The sequence below is a fragment of the Mesocricetus auratus genome, unplaced genomic scaffold (assembly GCF_017639785.1).
Source record: "Mesocricetus auratus isolate SY011 unplaced genomic scaffold, BCM_Maur_2.0 Super-Scaffold_100018, whole genome shotgun sequence".
Taxonomy (NCBI): Eukaryota; Metazoa; Chordata; class Mammalia; order Rodentia; family Cricetidae; genus Mesocricetus; species Mesocricetus auratus.
This window is the reverse complement of record NW_024429199.1, coordinates 48,045,017-48,064,052: the sequence shown is the minus strand read 5'-3', so window position 1 is coordinate 48,064,052 and position 19,036 is coordinate 48,045,017. Positions and strand designations below refer to the sequence as shown.

The 19,036-nt window shown below is 50.7% G+C and overlaps 1 protein-coding gene and 1 long non-coding RNA gene across 3 annotated transcripts; one reads left to right on the top strand and one right to left on the bottom strand.

The window, feature by feature from the left end:
* Positions 1–2,926: 2,926 nt before the first annotated feature.
* On the bottom strand, positions 2,927–3,870 carry LOC121144472. The gene is made up of 2 exons (XR_005881835.1): positions 3,704–3,870; positions 2,927–3,563 (listed from the first exon to the last, which is right to left on the bottom strand). It is a non-coding gene; the product is annotated as an uncharacterized LOC121144472 (long non-coding RNA).
* Sft2d1 (SFT2 domain containing 1) lies at positions 3,856–17,189 on the top strand. Of its 2 annotated transcripts, XM_005083011.4 has the most exons (8): positions 3,856–4,131; positions 10,258–10,344; positions 10,758–10,840; positions 11,985–12,066; positions 13,713–13,748; positions 14,945–15,003; positions 15,911–15,940; positions 16,729–17,189. In XM_005083011.4, exons 1-8 carry the CDS (start codon positions 4,069–4,071, stop codon positions 16,766–16,768), a joined length of 480 nt encoding a protein of 159 aa, XP_005083068.1. In that variant the 5' UTR covers positions 3,856–4,068; the 3' UTR covers positions 16,769–17,189. The 2 variants fall into 2 exon arrangements, with proteins under 2 accessions (XP_005083068.1, XP_012978207.1); XM_013122753.3 differs by lacking the exon at positions 13,713–13,748 and having other exon boundaries at positions 3,932–4,131.
* The last annotated feature ends 1,847 nt before the right edge of the window (positions 17,190–19,036 follow it).

The window sequence follows — 19,036 nt, the reverse complement described above, 5'->3', positions numbered from 1 at the left end:
GAAGAGGAGGAAGCAGTTTGTCATGAAGGCACCGAGCGCTTGCTGCCGGCTTTTTCAGTGTTTGCGGAAGGCATCTTCTCTCGTGGTGCGTTTCGAGGTGTGAAAACTGATCTTCCAGGAAGCTGTGAAAGCCACAGGTACAAGTCAACATGGCGCTCTGTTTGGGTGGCTGCGCATTAACAAAGTACCAGAGCTGGTATTTTCTTTCTTCTTTTTGTTTTGTTTGGTTTTTCGAGACAGGGTTTCTCTGTATTGTTTTGGAGGCTGTCCTGGAACTCACTCTGTAGAACAAGGCTGGTCCCGAACTCACAGAGATCCGTCTGCCTCTGCTTCCCGAATGCTGGGATTAAAGGCGTTCGCTGCCAACGCCTGGCCTAGAGCTGGTATTTTCTGTAAGAGCTGATCCCACTTGTTCGTCAACAGCTCCTGTGCTCAGAAAATGCGAGGGAAGTTCAGTTCAGGCACTCAGCGCCACACACTTCGGCAGACTGCCAAGGCTTCCGGCAGCAGAGGGATGATCGGAGGGCACCTTGAAGCAGAGCTAACAACTGCTGTCTTGAGCCTCGTCAAAACCCAACTGTGTCCTTTCGGGTCTCGCTGGCCTTTGGAAACCTGACAGAAAGGAGATCTAGCCCTTTGCCTCACCAGGCCAAGGTCCCGGGCCACATCCCTCTTGGCCCTGATCACCCTTATTCCCGTTTTATGTCAGAACACCAGAGGCCCCTTCTCTGTACCCACAGCCCCTTGGGAATCCATCCCTTCACTTCCAGGCCTCTTGCCAGATCGCCTTTCAAGTTTCTGTCACCCCATCTGTGTGTGGATGCCGCACGTAACAGCAAGCCCATGACTCGTCCCAACACAAGCCCTACCCTTCCCTCTGGGCCCTCACCACCGCACACCTCCACGGGGACCAAGGGAGCAGTCCCGTGTGCAGGGGCTGGTAATATCTGCCTCCTGCAGGCTGCTCCCATCGGAGCTTCCGAGGTCCTCCTCTGGTCTCCCACGGGCCACAGCACGCCATTTCTGGGCCTGAGCTGAAGTGGGCTAACCCAGCCCCGAGTTCATAGCTCAGTGATTCCCTGCGGCTCTTACAGAGGGCGAGGCTGTCATCGGCTCCCTCTGCAGCCTGACTCTTCTTGGGCTCCCGTCACCCTTTCCTTCCGCTCCAATGCGCCAGCTAGTCCCACAGCAGCCCTCTTCCATAGCTGCTGTCTCCTGGAGTGCCCCTCCAACTCTCCCGTCCCAGCGGCCCTGGGGCTCGGCTGTTGGCTTTGGTGTAGCGTTGGTCCCAAGCGAGATGGGCACATCCATATGGAGTCACTATTTCATATCAACAGCTCCATCTTCCTGAGTAGTGTGAGGCATGAACAGGCTGAATGCAGAAGGGACCCGCATGCTTCCCCTCCCGCCTGCCTCCCCTCCCGCATGCCTCCCCCCACTAACTCCACCCTCGTTGTGATGGTGGGCGTTCTGCTCCCCATGAGCCGACTTGCGTGTTTCTGTTACAGCCCACTGTCCATTACAGGAGTCACATTCGGTGCTGCATCGTGGCCTGGAACAAAACGCCATGGCCAGGTGCCCACCATTAGAGTGCGCAGAAGCCCTTCCCTTGCCCCGCGAGTCCTCTGTGTTCCTTTGACCCACACCCCACCCCGATCTCAGAAGCCAGTGCCTTATTCAGTGTTTGCGGTGACTTTCGTGAGCATAAAGGACCCAAATATCGGGAACCGTGTCTGTTGACAGCACGGGGCTGGCACTCACCAACTGCGGAACAAACTCCCCGTGGTTCATCACTTACACATTCTGCTCTGGGTCCTCGTTTCTTTTCATGTTTTAGTAAATTGTCCAGAATACTAGGAAACCTTCAGCTCCCAATCTGCTTCCTTATTTTTCTGCTCCCATAGACAGGGTTTCTGGTGGCAGCGAAATCCTTGCTTGCCAAGCCCAATACAAGCCAAGTGCGAAATAAATAAGGTTCTGAGCGGAGAGAGGCTGGACCTCTGGGAAAACAACTCCTACCCAGGCACCGAGATAAGCTCCTGGCTGTTAAGCTAGGTTTGGTGGTATATACCTTTATCCCAGGATCGGGAGAGGCAGAGATTCTGTGCTACACAGAAAGACCCCATCTATCTAGGCATGAAAAGACATGGAATCCTACATATCACCAAGGGAATGGCACCATCCAGAAAGACTCCACACTGCATGATGTAATGTGACATTCCAAAAAGGTAAAACATGGCACTGTTTACAATATGAGCTTAAGTAGGCAGCCTCACCCTCCCTGGATCTCAGCTGGGATACAGGGCTAGAGGAATCCTAAACTGTTCACCATCATGACCCAGCCCTTGAATGATCTGGGAACTGCTACCACAATCCACTGGAGAGGAGCCCAACAAACCCTAACCCTGTAAACGGTGAGGATGATCACTCAGTCCCGCTCACAGCCCTGCAAGGTAGGAAAGGATGTTATTTTTACTTTTTTTATTTTTCAAAACGGGATCTACTATATGGTTCTGAGAGCTGCCTGTCTCTGCCTCCCAAGTACTGCGTTTAAAGGCCTGCACCACTACAATTGGCTTATTTTCACTTTTGAAGCCAAGGTTTATGGCACAAGAGTCTGCTCAGCAGCTTCATTCCAGAGTCTAGGCTCTTACTCATTTCATCCCCTCCCTGGGTGGTCTAAGAGACTTTGGGTAGCACTGTCCAGGGTACCAAAAGCAATAAAGCCTGCACATCAGTCTTTGTTTTTTATAATTACCTTTTATTCCATGTCATTAAACTTTTCCAGGCACACACTTGAAGACACCTGTCTTGTCTGGTCTCCATTCTACATAAGATCTCGTGTCGTGCGTAATCGAACTTCTCAGTCTTAGGAATGACAGAGGGGAGGCTGGAGAGATGGCTCAGCAGTTTGGAAGATCCCCAGTTCCCCAGCACCCATGTGGTAGCCCACAATCTTCCCTAACTCCAGTTCCAGGGGATCCTGGCACTTCCTTCTGGCCTCGAAAGGCAGACATACAGGCAGGTAAAACAAACATACACACACTAGTTTTTAAATGACAGAAAGAGTGGGACACACACACACACTAAATCAGGACACTAAAGTGTGAATTTTCAGGCAAAACTGGGTTGCTAAGTGGCTTTCTAACCTCTGTGACACACTCTAGGAACCAGCTGTTTATTCTTACTGTAATTAACACCTATTATTTGTACAAATTAATGGGTTTCACCGAGACATTTCCATACATGTATACATCACCAGTGTTCTTGAACCACCACCAATTATTTCAAGTACGTACTGACTCCTTGAAATCGGGGTTTCAACTAAATCGTGAATGCTGGCGATTTCACCAATCTTTGGAAAGCAGACTTTCCATTACTTCAGATACCAGTATCGTTTTTGTTTTTGTTTTTTTTAATATAGAAGCGTTGCTGTGCTTCCAAAGGAAAACGTATAGAAAAACTCAAGGATGATTTTTGTTGCACATCTGTTATCACTTGTACGACCTTTCACAGGGCAAAAGGATGGGGTTTCGTACTTCAGCTCGTACAGGTCCGGGTCCCTAAAAAATGCCGGCACAGTTTTATCAGCACACGACCTCATTTTCTGGAGTTCCTGTAACGACTGTGTTTCCCTGATGTGATTTTGGGGAGGAAGTAGCTAAGCAAAACAAAGGGCATGCCATTACCACATCCTACCAACCAAAGCATCCGGGACCGACGAGGCACGCACGCAAGGGCAAACTACACGTTTCTCTGCACCACGTTGGACCGACCGCCCTAAGCTGTGCCCCTCCGGGCGAACCCTCGTGCAGCATCAGCAGCTGGAGGAGGAGGAACCGACTTGAGCGAACCCTGGGGGGACGTGCCGGAAGTGGCGCGCTCAGGTCCGTACTAACGCCCTCCCCGCCACCAACCCCCAGCGAAGGAGGTGCGCATGCTCGAAGGGAGCGGAAGCTCGGATTTCCGGCTGGCTGGAGCGTGAAAGTGCGGGTTCCTGGCTTCCGGGTGGGCGTGCGTGCGGGGTGTGCGAGCTGGTGGCCGGCGGGGCGGCCGGAGGACGGGGCCATGGAGAAGCTGCGGCGCGTCCTGAGCGGCCAGGACGACGAGGAGCAAGGCCTGACGGCGCAGGTGAGCCCCGGGCCGCGGGAGGGAAGGAGGCAGGGCCGCCTGGAAGTCGCCCCCGAGCTCCCGGGGCTGTCCACCTGCTGCCACCCGCTTCCTCCGGACCCGCCCCTCCCGCAGCCGCCGTCCCCGCAGCTGGTTCCGAGGCCCAGGCCTTCCGGAGCCCGACCATCTGTCGCCAGCCCTGGGGCGCCAGGTCTCAGCCTCGCCCTGTTTCGTCTCCCAGGTCTTGGTGAAGGAGATCCCGGTTGGGCCGTGGACTGGAGGCTGGGGAGGCGAGCACGGACGCCGTGCTCGCCGGTGCCCGCGAAGGGGGCTCGCGTTAGCAGCGCATGCTTGCTTTTTTATTTTTTAAATTATTAGCAGAATCCTTGTGTTTGCCTGTGACCCCGGCCTGAGCTCTGATAAGAGGCCTGCTTCCTCCGTGAGAGTTTAAAACAGGCAAAGCAGGAACTACTGTGTGTGTGTTGTTTGGGTGCCAGCACTTTTTGCTGCATCCTGGCACAGACACGGAGCGGCTCTTGGTCTTGAATCGTGTTGCATAAAGGTCCTGTGTTTGTTCCGTTTTCGTTTCCGGCTTCCTTCCCTGTTGGCAGGACCGTGAACCGGTCTGTGTTGAGACAGGCGGAATCTATATCGTGATGTTCAGCTTTTTTTTTTTTTTTCTTTTTGAGACCGGGTCTCGCTGTGCAAGCCTGGAGGTAAGCCTGGAACTACCCAGGTCCGCTTGCCTCTGCTTCCTGAGAACTGTGGTCTGGATTGGAACTGAAGTCCAAACGCCTATACATAGTAGCAGCAGAAGCGGGAGTGGACGCGGCTTGTCCCAAGTTTTCATGCGTCAGTCCTCGCTCCGAGTGTGTGATGTAGCTGTAACCACATGTAGCCGTTTAAATCGAAACAGACGGGAAAACATTGTAATTTTGTTTCCTCAGTTGCACGGCCCACCTTTAAGTAGCTTGTGGTCAGTGGCTGCTGTTCAGACCCTGCCCGTAAGAACGGTTTCCACTGCAGGAGTGGGTGTCTGGACAGTGCTCTTCTAAACCGTGGGCACGAGGAAGTGATCTTGTTTCTCGAAACGGGTAAAAAAAAAAAAAAGTGTGCGGAGAAGAAGCCCATCAGAGGGCAAAGGCGCTGGAGCTGGTGGGCTGTGAGTTTGAAGTGGTGACCCCTCCAGCAGGTCCTCAAGTTCCCACATGGTGGGAGCAGTTAGCATTCAGTCCCAACGTCTCCTGTGTCCGCCTCGTCACAGCCCTGGCAGCTGCTGTTCCTTGGGTCTTTTAAGACTTGCAAATTAAAACTCACTAATTTATCCCCTAAAAAATGGAACTCCTCTTCTCTGGGGAGATGGATACCTGTTTCTGATTCTTTGCTAAACATCAACAAATAGCGTAGTGGAAAAGAAAACCCAGAAGTTTGAGATGGAGGGAACTTCAGAGTGAGCAGACCCCAGCTGGGGAGCAGAGGAAATCCACATTGGCCTGGACCCAAGGTGGCTGTTGAATTGGCCTCAGACAAGATTTCTTTGGTTGTGAAATAAGAATCAACCCTGCCTTGGAAAGCTTAATGCATACACACTGCTCCTGAAGTTGCCCAGGAATTGTGTGTCTGTGTCTCTCTCTCTCCCTCTCCCCCACTCCCTCCGTCCCTCCCTCCCTGCCCGGGCTCTGGATTCCCTGTAGGCTTGGTTCCCCCCCTGTGCTCTCAGGCCGATGGTTGCTTCTGCTCCAAGTAAGTCACTTCATGCTCTCCTCAAGCCCAAGGCTTAGGGTCCATCAGCAGCGTGATGTGTGCTTCCAGAAATGTGCCCCCATGTCTTTCTGAGAGACCGGTAAGGGTTGACAGCCTTCCCACGCCCCTCTCTGGGTGCCGGAGATGAGCCTCCTGTTGTCCCCCTTGTAATATTGGTGTGAAGGGCAGGTCTGTGCTGCTGCGGAGCCTGCTGGGAGACAAGCGTTTTTGTGTCACCTTCGCAGTGGGAACACCGTGGTGGTGGGTGGGCAGAGAAGCTTCCGGTCCCTGTGCACAGGGTAGTCAGCCTCCCCGTTAGGGTGGTTGGCCACGGCGACTGGGACAGAGAGGAAGAGGGATGGGTGTAGAAGTGGGGCCGTGGAGCCCATTGTGTCTCCCGGGCTGTGGAGAAGGTAGCTTTACTGTGAGTGGTGAGATATCAAATCAGTCACTTTGCTGTCACCACAGGACCTGACAGAAACTGCGTCAGGGAATAGAGGGAGGAGACATGGGGAAGGTATGGTGGATGGCTTGAGATGGTTACCCGTAACTGTAAGACAGCAGTTGAGGCAGGGTGGGGGAGAAGACATTGCAGAGTACACGTCCCACAGAGGAGGCAGCAGGAAGAGAACTCTGGGTGTCTCCACCCAGTCGCCACCAACAAGGGGACACTGTGAGGCAGCAAGGTGGCAACTACGAGGACACTTTTCTGTTGTTGCTTTTTAAGGTTGATGTATTTTATTTTTGTGAGTATGAGTGGGTGTGTGTGTACCACGGGCATCCCAGGTGGCCACTGAGGCCAGAAAGGGATCAGATCCCCTGGAACTTGAGCTAGGAATGGTGACGTCACACCATGTGGGTTCTGGGAGTTGAGCCCAGGTCCAGGGCAAGAGCATCTGAGAGCTCGCGCCTTTACCTGTTGCTCTCTCTCCAAGAGCATCTGAGAGCGCTCACCCTTACCTGTTGGTCTGTCTCCAAGAGCATCTGAGAGCGCTCACCCTTACCTGTTGCTCTATCTCCAAGAGCATCTGAGAGCACTCACCCTTACCTGTTGCGCTGTCTCTCCAGCCCCGAGATTAGGGTTTTCAAGCAAGGATTTCGGAGGTGGAGTGATTGCAGAGAGAAAGGGAGCTCTGGTCAGTGGGGGGAATGAGAGAAAACACTGGAGGTGGGTCAAGGTCAGAAGGGATTGGCTGTCCCGTGTTGAGTTTGTCAATCATGTGAGATCCACCACGTGGGCTGAGGTTGGCTCTGTGGCTAGGAGTCCTGAAGAAGACAGAAAAGCTGGTCAGGACCTAGGCAACAGGAGTATGGGTTGGAGCGGCCCCTTGCCCCATGGCCCCAGGGGAAAGGGTGCGTTAGCAGGTGCGCTGTTCAGATGGCCCTGAGGAGAGGAGCAGGCTCTCCAGCCCCTCTCTGCTGATTGCTGCCTTTTTATATGCCAGTTATTTGGGGAGAAGGTGCAGGGCGATACAGAAGTTAGAGCTCTCCAGTTAGAAACTTCAGCACACGTCCCTCTTGTGGGGACTGGACTGGTCTCTGTCCTCGGCAGCTCTCCCTGGCAGTGCAGGTGGTACGGCCCTGAGCCTGAGCCTGCCCATCCTGTCCAGGTACAGAGGTAACTTCAACTGTGTGGCGGGTATTTTGGTTCCCAGGGCCATACCACTGAGGAGTCAGCATCCGAGGTTCATCTTTCAGTCCTGATTCCTTCCTGCGTCTTCCAGTGGCCGCCTGGTCACATGAGTTGAGTGTGACTGCAAGAAGTCCTGAGAATAGAAAGAGGGACTCTTGCTTTACAGGAACTTTATTTACTCCTCCTTCTGGTGACAAGTAAAACATCTGGTGGCGTTGTGATGCGTGAGTGTTGTCTGAGACTAAAGATGTGACAGATGATGGTCTGCCCCTGTAAACAAGCTCAGGACAGAGAGAAGGCTGGGGGAGAGGCTCCCTGCAAATTAACGTCACGTCCTCCGTGAGGTCTCTTACCTGCCGCACACTGTTGACTCGTGGACTCCATGCCTGTAACGGGACTGCCTGGTCATTACGTTCCGTTTTTAAGATCATCACATGGAAACGGTAGTACAAATAATTACATGAGCTTGTTGATGGGGCACAGCTAAATGGGCCCTTGAAAAGGAACTATTATTTGAGCTTACAAACAAGGAAATGACTTAAGCTCTTAGAGGAAAATAAAAAATGAGCATATTTTTCTTTTCTCCATAAATTTTAATATCACTGGCAGATCACACCAACTTTTAGAAGTCATGTTTAACTGGTAGTGAAACTTGGATGCTTGTATGACAGAGCATGTTGTTCTGGTGTGTGTGTGACAGCAGAGTCTGAAGAATGGACCATCAGGTCATTTGTTGAGTGGTGTGACATTTGGGGTTTTATTCTGTGGTTAATATATGTAGTGTGTAACTCCCTGGTAAGAAGGGGCTTTGGGTGTCTATAACCCGTTCTCTTTGCAGCCTTATGTCCAGTTAGGCTGTAAACAGTGGCGTTGCCAAACTAAGAATGTCGAGTTAAAGTTCATTGCAAAGACACTTTAAGATGTGTTAATTAGGGGCTGGAGAAATGGCTAAAAGGGTAAGAGCACTGACTGCTCTTCCAGAGGTCCTGGGTTCAGTTCCCAGCACCCACATGGTGATTCTCAACTGTCTGTAATGAGATCTGGTGCCCTCTTCTGAGTGTAGATATATATATGCAGGCACAATAAATAATTTTAAAAGAGATGTGTAAGTACCGTGTGCTGTGCTGACAGAAGCCTCACTGTTTTGTTTGCTTTTCATGCTGCATAAGGCATCTTGGATGATCTGCTGAGGTAAGGAGTGATAACCAAAGGTATTGTAAGATGGTGCGCACGGATTAAAACGCCCTGAGCTGGCGGTCTTTTCTTAAGTGTATGTGGTAATGTTGTTTAGAATTTAAACTTTGAAATAGAAATTCTTGTGAATTTCTAGTTTCTATCTCTGAACTGTCATGGAGTTGAGGTTGGCTTTGAACTCCTGGTCCTCCTGTGTCTGCTTCCCAAGTACTAGGACTATAGATGTGCACTGCCATGCCTGGCCACATTTCTAGTTTCTTTAAACATCTACTGACAGTTTTACAGCTCATTGGGAAGGTAATTTTTCATAGTACTGGACAATTTCGAAGTATTTAATTATGATTATGTGGTAAATTGTCATATTGTCCAAAGAATATATAGGTTTGCTACTTCCTGCCAAATCTGGGTAGAGGGGCTGGAGAAGATGGCTCAGTGGTTAAAAATGTGGCTGCTCTTCCAGAGGTCCTGGGTTCAATCCCCAGCACCCACATGGTGACTCTCAGCCATCTATAGCAGAATCTGTTGCCTTCTTCTGTATGATGCCCTCGCCTGGCATAAGGTTGTATGTGCAGAGAGAACACTCACATACATCAAATAAATAAATAAATCTTTTAAAATTTGGATAGAATTTACATAGCTTATAGAAATGTTGGTCTATAAGAAGATTTTATTCAGAAATTTTGCCTGCAGAGTTCAGGAGCTTTGCAGTGTTTCTCAGAAGTTTGGCTATAATGAACTGTTGTAATGGAGGTTGCCAGCGGTGAGTGTTGTGGGTCCCTGCGGGTGCCCGTCCCAGGCCCCTCCTCGCGTCTCCAGTCCAGCACCGTTGCTGTTTCTGTGCAGGCTCTGCACAGTCACCCCTATGTGCCTCTAGCCTACAGTCAGGTATCACCTAAGGCAAAGGCCCAAAAGCCGGCCCCTCCTTAGTCTGGACATCCATTGCATGCGGCTCTGGGTGAGCGCCCCCTTGCTGGGTGCATTCCATTCCTCTCCAGCCTCCCCATTTCTTTAAGGGCTTCTACTGAGAGCAGCCCTGTCTCCCTCCCCAGGACTGGCAGGAGTTGAGAAGCACAGGATGAGCCTGTGTGCCAAGCCCAGCTTCCCCAGTTTCCAACGTGCTGTGCGGCTGGCTTTATCCCAGATCACAGATGCACCTTAGGAATTGTGTTGTTTTGCCTAGATGAGCATGCATGTACTGCACCCAGACAGAAGGACTCTGAGACAAACAGTACTGCGATTATACCCACCAGGTTGTTTCCAGCATCATAGGATGTGTATTGTCCCTTAGAACCACAGAAGTGACTGCATTACGAAGAGTGAAACAGGTCCACGTTCAAAATGAAAGGTGGCTCACGCCTTCAATCCCAGCCCCTGGGAGGCAGAGACAGACAGATAGATCTCTGTGAGTTTGAGGCCAGCGTAGCCTTCGTAGAGACTTGCGGGACAGCCAGGGCTGTATAGAGAGAGCCTGTCTCAAAAACACGGAAACAAAAAGGCTTGCTTAGTGTGTATAGTATAGAGTCAGAGTCAAGCATGCCGCCCTGATGTTCTCTCTCCATTGTCTCCTCTTTCCTAAGGTCCTGGATGCTTCCTCCCTTAGTTTCAACACCAGATTGAAGTGGTTCGTCATATGCTTTGTTGCTGGCGTTTTCTGTTCAATCCTTGTGAGTTAAGGCTTTGTGTTGATTAATAGTCTTACATTGTGCTAAGTGAATAATTTTATTTAGAACCGAATGTCTCTTAGATGATTTTGATGAGACATGGTGACCTTAAATAATATGTAGGGATTGATTAAAAATGTATAGAAATTAGTGCAATGATGATTGGAGGAAAATGTTAAACTGTATTTAGGACACCGGTTTGTGTTGAAAACTGGACAGTCAATAATTTAGCTGTGTTTTATTAAACCTGTTTTACCTTGTCAGTCAGATGAATATTTCGTCTTACAAGTGTAGAGAGATTCACTTTGTTTAATCGTGTATTGCATAGTACTTAGTGTCAAACACTGTAGAAGCACTTTCAAATTTTAGGCTGTTAAGATCACATTGTTTCTAACTAACTATAATTTCTTCTTTAGGGAACTGGTTTGCTGTGGCTCCCCAATGGCATAAAACTTTTTGCAGTATTTTACACCCTTGGAAACCTTGCGGCACTGGCCAGGTGTGTGTGTTTTTGGCTTCTCAGAATGCCTAGTTTGTTGTTCCAGATCTCCTTTCTAATAAGTCCTTTGTAAGTAGCATGTTTCTGTTGATCCCCCCCCCACACTCCTGAGACAGGGTTTCTCTGTGTAGCCTTAGCTGTCCTGGAACTCACTCTGTAGACCAGGCTGGCCTTGAACTCTCAGAGATCCTCCTGCCTCTGCCTCCCGAGTGCTGGGATTAAAGGCGTGCGCCACCACCGCCTGGCCGTTTATTGTTTATAAATGTCAATTCTGCAGCAAAGTTTACGTTTGTTCTGTAATCACTCTACTGTATCATTGAGTGCCAGCAATACCAAGTGGCGGGTAGTGCATTCGGGGAGCATAGAGGACGACCCTCATACACTGAGGCTAGATCCCAGCCTGGGACCGCTGCTGCGTTGGGGTGAGAAGGGTGTCTTGGTGCAGTCCGTTTGTGCTGCCTTGACAGCGCCACGGATGGTAAGCACGGGTGTGCTCCTCACATCCTACAGGCTGGGCAGTCCAGCACCAGGGCCCCAGCTGTCTCCTGAGGGCTGCACCCTGGATCCCTGAGGGCTTGCGTGCACTCCTGTCACCGCAGGGCTTCGTTTCCACTCGTGCGGGGATGCCAGACAGTCTGTTTCTCCACCCCTCCCACGGTCACACCAGTATTATGTTGAGGCCATGGCAGGTCCTAGAGCGTCCTTTGAAAGCTAAGGGGAGCAACCATACCTGGTGGACATGCATGTAACACCCATCTCTGGAGGAGAAAGCAGAACGATCACAAAGTGTAGCTAGCCATCCTGGGTTGTGCAGCTAGACCTTGTCTCAAAATGACAGCAAATGAAAACAAATACCCAGCACTCGGGAGGCTGAGGCAGGAGAATTGGACAGGGTATGTATGTATGTATGTGTGTATATATATATATATACACACTGTGTCTCCAAGTAATAACAAAAATTAAGTCAGGAGACTGAGACGGGAGTGTAAGGTGTTTCCGGCCAGCCGAGGCCTTGTCCCAAACAGCAACAAAGATCACAAACCCACAGGAAAGTACGGAAGAAATAACACAACTCACAGTTTGTCCCACAGTGACTTTATGTTTGCGTAGCCAGACTAGAGCCGTCTTACTCTGTTTTGAATAGCACGTGCTTCCTAATGGGCCCTGTGAAGCAACTGAAGAAAATGTTTGAAACAACAAGACTGCTCGCCACGGTTGTCATGCTTGTAAGTAAATAAGGTTAATTTCATAAACTCGTTGAAGTCTTTTATGCATCATTGCTGTGAGTGAATGCGTGCGTGCGTGTGTGTGTGTGTGCGTTATTAAAGTAGTATTCTCAGGGCTGTGTGATTAGAGTTTGACTTACACAGTATTGTCTAATAATATGACTGGGTGGCACCTGCTTCCTGTTGCATGTGTGGTGTGGTGTGCAGCTGGGAGTAGTTATGAAAATCAGAGCTGATTGTATTTTCATTTTTAAGCCCCACACCTGTTGTGCTGTCTGTTCTTCAGAGGGTAAAAAGAGAAGGTGGGATACTTCAGAATCCATTGGGGTCTTCTTGGAAAAGTGGGAACTGTAGTTGCTGGCTTCTCCTCTTCCCGTGGGCTGACTTGACGGTGGTAATGGTGTAGTGTCTCACATGGCTGTTGTTCAGTACTTAGTGTTCACTTCAGCTTGAGTGTAGGGGAGGGCAGAGAGCTCACACTAGTCATTCATGGCCAGAGTCTTGGGTCATCCCTCCGCCCATCTTTCCTTCCCAGTCCACTTGCTCCTGGTGTTGGGTTCTCAAAGCATTTGTGATGCTTAAAGAAATCAAGTTCCAGCATTAGTCTGTCTTTCTCCCTTCTTTAAGAGTAGCTTTTCAAACACAAGCAACCCCTATCAGTTTCTAGATACAGAGTATTTAACTGTGGCTTGTCACTCTGTTGTCAACTTGAACTCAGTTTGCCTTCATTTTTTTATGTCTTTATTCAGCGTTAGTTTTATTTCCATTGTCACAGCATTGGTGATTGAGTTTCCTAGAGTCACCTCTATCAGCAGCAGGCGTGTTTAAGTTTCATTTGTCTCTTTACAGGACATCCCCTGTGTTTCTCTCTGTCTAGGTTTGCTTTATTGGCGGTGTCTTTGCATTAGGATTGCACGGGTTCGGTTGATAACTGTTAGAATTCTGGAGGTGTAAAGCTTCTCCTCAGGGACCTGGCTGTGTACGTGACCCACCCTGGCAGTGCGTGAGTCACGCTGTTACCAGGAGAATGTGGAACCTGAGCTGGGTTGCTGCACGCACAGACTCTGCTCATAGCAACGGTGAAGACAGCCTGCTACCCCCACGCGGCAGCCCTTGAGGCAGCGGGCAGACGCCCTCTCTCTTGTTAGCGGAAAGCTGAGCCCTACACAGCTCCCTAAGCGAGCAGGCCCTGGCCTCAGCGACGAGGGGCAGACTGGGATCGCATCGGGCCTTCCTAACTTGGACTCCCACTTCTCGTCTCCCTGGCCTGCCTGGGTGACATGGCTGTGCAGGGTGCGTGTGCAGTCTCCTGTGTGAAGGAGGCACACTCATCACTGTGAAGTAAGCGTGTGGAACGTGCTGGCGTGGTTGGCACTGCTGTAGACACCTACACGAGAGCCCTAGGGACGGCCCCCTTGCTCTGAACTTTAGTCTCCAGAGTCTTTCCCTTTAGTTAGCCGGCAGGTTATGGAGGGCTTCCGTTTGCTGGGGTGGGGGACACTGCTGTGCAGGCTGTGAGGTGACAGCAGAGACCCTGTCTCGTTTATTCCGTGGTAAGCTATCTGGGTGAATGAATGCAGAAGAGTGTGTGCATTCCTGTTGCCCTGAAGGACCTCAGATCCCTCACTGCCTCTTTCCTTCCCTAGCTGTGCTTCGTGTGTACCCTGTGTGCCGCCCTGTGGGTAAGTCTCGCCGCCACGCTGGCTCTCTGATAGCAGGCCTCACTCCACCGTCATCTTAGACTGACTCAGAGTAAGGTGTCTTAAAGCCCTCCCAGAGACGGTGTCCCTGAAACAAGGCTAGATGTGAGGTGAATTTGCTGTCTACAACCCACGCAGAGGTGGTTGTTAAACGTAGGTCCCCGTGGGAACACTCACTCTCTGACAGCAGTCTGGACTGGGAAGGGCTTCAGCAAGCCCGTTGTCTCTGCTTTGCTGCTGCAGACTCTGCGCCTCAGGTGAATGCAGCAGCAGTTCTGTAGGTCAGACCAGACGTGAAAGAATGTCCGTCAGCGCTAGGTGCGGTGCTGATGTCTTTAGTCACCTGGGAGGCAGAGGCAGGCAGAGCTCTTGAGTTTGATGCCAGCTAAGGCTTCCCCGTGTGTGTGGGCGTGCGCTAAGGCTTCCCTGTGTGTGTGGGTGTGCCACAATGCAGAGATGGAAGTCATAGGACAGCTGGCGAGAGTCAGTTCTGTCTTTCCAAAATGTGGGTGCCAGGGGTTAAGCCCAGGTTGCTGCCCCTGCCCCCGCTTTACAGGGCAGGAATGGGCGTGTAGCTCAGTGGTAGAGCATGCGCCCACCTGCAGGCAGCCCTGGATTTGAGCCTCTTACCCAGAGACTAGGAATTCTTGAGTCAGCTGTCTCACAGTGTTGTAGGAATTTTATATTAGCCCAGAAAACTCAGTGGTGAGATTGTCCTTAAATACCTCAGAAAGCCAGACATGGTAGTGTTTGCATAGAGTCCCAGTACATGGGAGGTTGAGGCAGGAGGATTGCTGAAGGTTCAAGGTCAGCCTGGGCTATACAGCAAAAACATCTCCGAAAACCAAAAAATCTTGAGAAGGAGCAGGGGGACATAAGTAAGTTTCATGTGGGTTTTAAAAGGTTTATTGTAGCACAGGTTACATCAGTTTATAGTTGTGACCTTGAGGGATTCCTGTTTCCAGCCTGTGCACCACTGTAAGTCACTCACTGTGTGTGTCATAGAACTTAAGATAATAGAGATGGCATCGGGAAGGAGATGGACTTTCATAGGTGATGTTTAAGGTTCTTAAATATATAGGAATACGTTTAGTAAATACGGCTATCGGTTTTAAAGGGGAGACTTGAACCTGGTTATGATGACAGTGTTTAAAATCCTCTGTGTTGTCTGTTGCTAGTGGCGGAAGAAGGGGCTGGCCTTACTCTTCTGCATCTTGCAGTTCCTGTCGATGACGTGGTAAGTCTCCTTACGCCAGCTAGAGAGTGAAAACGGTCAAGGACGCTCGAAGCATCTTTTGGATCCTGACGAGCCCTAGAAAAGGGGCCAGAGGCCCATGCCTGAGAGCCAGGCTCCTACAGAGGCAGGCGGGTGAGGCCATTCCCGACTGCTGCTTCACTGGTACTTGTAGAGAGAGTGGTGGGTTCACTAGCTACGTAGGAAGAGACCTGATTAGAAATGAAGAGGAAGCCACTTGAATTCCAGCTCGAGGAAGTGAGCCCAGGGCTGTCAGGTGCCCCGGGCGTTCTCTCTGCTGCTCTGTGACTCTTTCAGGCCCCTCACCCCTGCACTTCCTGTCAGACTACGAGCATGCCTCCCTTGCTCGCCCCCTACTAGCCTCATCCCCCATCCCTCCAGTTTTGTTGTTCCGTGTCTCCGTTGTCTGTCACCAGCTGGGCTCAGCTCTGCTTTTGGCTCTGCTCCTGCCTTTCCACTGAGAGCAATCATACCGCCATATCTCAGACTCACCGTGTAACGTGAAGAATCTACGTTAAACCACATAGGCTGCGCTCTAAGATTTGGCCTTTGTGTACTTGGTTGACTTTTCTCTAAGAAGTTGTCGCCAGCTCTTAGTGACGTTAGCTTCTGCTGGAAGGATAAGAGGGTACCTTCAGCAGAAAGCCTCAGCTCAGCATCTATGCAAGTTACTAAAACATCATCAGTTGGGGTGGACCCTGGGTCTACCCCCAGCACAGCAAATCAGAGCCCACAAAGCTGGCCCATGCTGTTGCTTGAGACTGAGTCGCAGTTTGAAAACCACCGTCCTGAACTCTGCTGCTGAGGTAGCTCCGTAGCAGATGTGACCAGCGGGAATAGGGAGCTGTGGTGTAGGAGAAGTATCAACATCCTTGACTCTCTCTTGCAGGTACAGTCTGTCCTACATCCCGTATGCAAGGTGAGCTCCTCCGAATTTGTCTTATTCCTTCTGGACATGAGTTTAAAAGATTTATGGCTGGGCATGGTGGCTCATACTTATAATCCCACTTTGTGAGTTCAAGGCCCATCTGGTCTATATAGTGAGCACCAGGCCAGTGAGGGCTACATGGTATGACCCTGTCACAACAGCAAAATATGTAGAAGGCTTTTTAGTTAACTTTGACTTTAAACACTGCATACATAATAAATTAATGATTGGGGGGAAATGATTCTGGTGAGGTAGGACTTTGACTATGGAATTTCAAGATACCTTGTATATTTAAAAACCAGCAGAATTATATACCTAGTTTGGAAGGAGATCTGTTTTATTCCATCTCTGACTATGGTTATTTTTGGCACACAAAAGGAGAAAAGGCAAAGCAGCGTGAGCTGCAGGAGGAGGCTCTGGACAAGGGCAGAGGTGACTCGGGGCAGACTCTCCCATAAATAAAACTCACAGAAAAATAAGATCTTAAAAAAAAAAAGCAAAACTCCTGCACTCAGGGCAGACTTTCCCATAAATAAAACTCACAGAAAAATAAGATCTTAAAAAAGCCCCACTGTGCCCGTACACCACACTTTCTTCACCCACACCTGCTTTGGGCACGCCTAGGCTGACAGGCTAGTAAAAGTTCCTGTGATGTGATAATATCTTTTCAAAAGTTAGCATGAATGCTTCGAGAGCACACCCGAGCGTTGTGCGAGATTCGCAGCAAGGCTCTGGTTCCTCGGGATTGTGCTGCTGACTGTGTTTTCTCTTCCGCTCAGGGACGCGGTGCTCAAGTGCTGCTCGTCGCTCCTCAGCTGAAAGTCTACTCAGGAGAGGTGCTTGGGAGTGACGCAGATTCCACTCCAGAGACGGGGCTGCGGCCTCAGACCACACCGTGCATGTGCATGCGCGGTGGACTGCACTTACATAGCCTCTGCCCCCTGACCCTTAGCCTGTTCTTCCAGAGATGAGACCAGAATTGTCGACACTTGTAAATAATTTTTACTCAGTTTTTAATCTTTACAGACAACTTCTGAAATGTGAATATTTAAGGTGTAAACCTGTGTTGTAAGATATATCCGGCTCATTTGGCTTTTTAAGTGGTCTACTATTTTAAAAGATTTTTTTAACTTTAAAAATGTGAAACTTTATATATACTTTAAGCTTAAAATTACTTACGTGTAATAAAAAGTAATATATGTATCTACAGTTTTGAAATAAACCTGCTCCTGGAAATGTACCATTTTCTGGGTCAACTTTATGATACTCAGTGAAGTTCAGCTGAGGCTCCATCAGGTGCAGCCACTGCCTGTGTGAGGTGACAGGCAGGGGACTGGGAACCAGCTGTGCAAGTTCAAGGGCCACGCACGTGTTCTCTTAATCCCAGCCAGGTGATCTGAGTTCAAGGCTAGCCAGAGCTACATAGAGAGACTGTTTCAAAACAACCCCCACCCTCACCCCCGCCCTCACTTAGGGATAAGGAATACTGGGCTGGGAACGCAGGGTGTGGGTCCCCAGTCCTGTGCTGGGACTTGGAGGATCGAGGTCAGGTGGTGATGGATCTGGAAAAGAGACCTGTAGATGTGACTTAGATTGAAAGTTTTATTGAGGGGGAGGTAAGAAAGTAAAGAGACACAGACAGGATAGCAGAGAAGAGAGACAGAAAAAATCCTGTCTGCCCCAGGGGAACAGCAGGAAGGAGAACTTAAGTGGGGGGGGTGTCTGTCTTTCAAAGGGGTCCTTTGCACCTGCATGCAGACCAGTACTCATGGAGCCCTGGGCTGACCATGGTACCGCCTGAGTGCGTTCTGCCAGGTGTCAGGCAGGCCAGCATAATGCCTGAGTCCTTACACACACACCATAATGATCCAGGGAGGGATGTGAGGGGCCGCTGGTCAGAAGGATGCTGCTGTCACTGAAGGTAGAGATGGGGAGGAGGGGAAGTTCAGTCATCACAGACAGGGAGCTGGGTCTGGGGGCAGCAGGGTGTGTGGAGACAGTGACTGGTGCTGCCTCCTTCAGGCCCCCGTGGGCTCCCGGTTACCCAGCAGTGGCAGCAGGAGTACATTTGTGGGGACAGGGCACATACTCCAGGATGTGCGACTCAGGCAGGCGCCAACTAAGGGAGGGCGTGCCCACGCTGTGCTACAAGAATCACTCGTGTTGGCCGGCCTGGCGAGTAGGTCGGCAGGTGTGTGTGAAGATGAGTCCCGGGGACAGGGTGGAGAAGCCTGGGGTGAGGTGAGCAGTTCACGCCGGTAGGTCAGTGTTTCAGAGTGCAGAAATAGATGGGAGGGGACAGGCAGCTAGGGGCCTTGGGGACAGAGAAGTGCCTCTCTGATTAAGAGCACTGGCGGCTCTCCCGAGAACCGAGTTCAATTCCTCACACCCACATGGTGGCTCACAACCATCTGTAACTCCAGCTCCAGGGGATCTGAGCCCCTTTCTGGCCTCCAGAGATAGCACATGCTCCCGGTGGCCAAAACACATACATAAAAGTAAGTCTTTAAAATAACCCCGCCTAGCCTAGGGCCTCCTCAGAACTGTGCTCCACCTTGGTGCCTACAGAGGCCCTGGGTAACAGGACGAAGTGTGGGGTTTACAGAGGTTCTACCCTACGGCAGGTGTTTATAGAGGTTCTAGCCTACGGCACCTCCCGGGCGTGATGCCGAGTGCAGATAGAAGCCCTCTGAAGACAGTTTACACGTGACCGTGAAGAAAGGAGCCGGCCAGCTGCCCTGCTCCTGTGAAGTGACTGGTAAAGATACTCGCTATACCCATAGCCCAGTCGTCATCAGAGAGGCCCACAGCCAAACGTTAGGTAGAGAGAAGAGCCCCAGTCGGAGCTCTCCATCGGGTCCTTCCCCTTGGCAGCTTGTCACCCTGGGGCATCAGTGTCAGGAGCTGGGTTGTGTGCAGCAGGGACCTGGGGACCCGTACTGTGGCAGCTGTAGTTTCCAAGCTGCAGTTTCCAACAGCCCGAAGAGTTGGCCTGGCGGGATTCTGGGGAGTGGCCAGCGCCAGGGGTGGGGCAGAGGCAAGCATTTAATGCCCTGTTTGCAAGCTGCGCTGCCTTCACCCATACTG

What these genes read in the sequence shown, in the direction of transcription:
- Sft2d1 (XM_005083011.4), top strand. Translation starts at nt 4,069, where the DNA reads ATGGAGAAGCTGCGGCGCGTCCTGAGCGGCCAGGACGACGAGGAGCAA. An exon ending in AGCAAGGCCTGACGGCGCAG is followed by an intron (nt 4,132 to 10,257) that starts GTGAGCCCCGGG and finishes CTCTTTCCTAAG; the next exon opens with GTCCTGGATGCTTCCTCCCT. An exon ending in CCCTGTGTGCCGCCCTGTGG is followed by an intron (nt 13,749 to 14,944) that starts GTAAGTCTCGCC and finishes GTCTGTTGCTAG; the next exon opens with TGGCGGAAGAAGGGGCTGGC.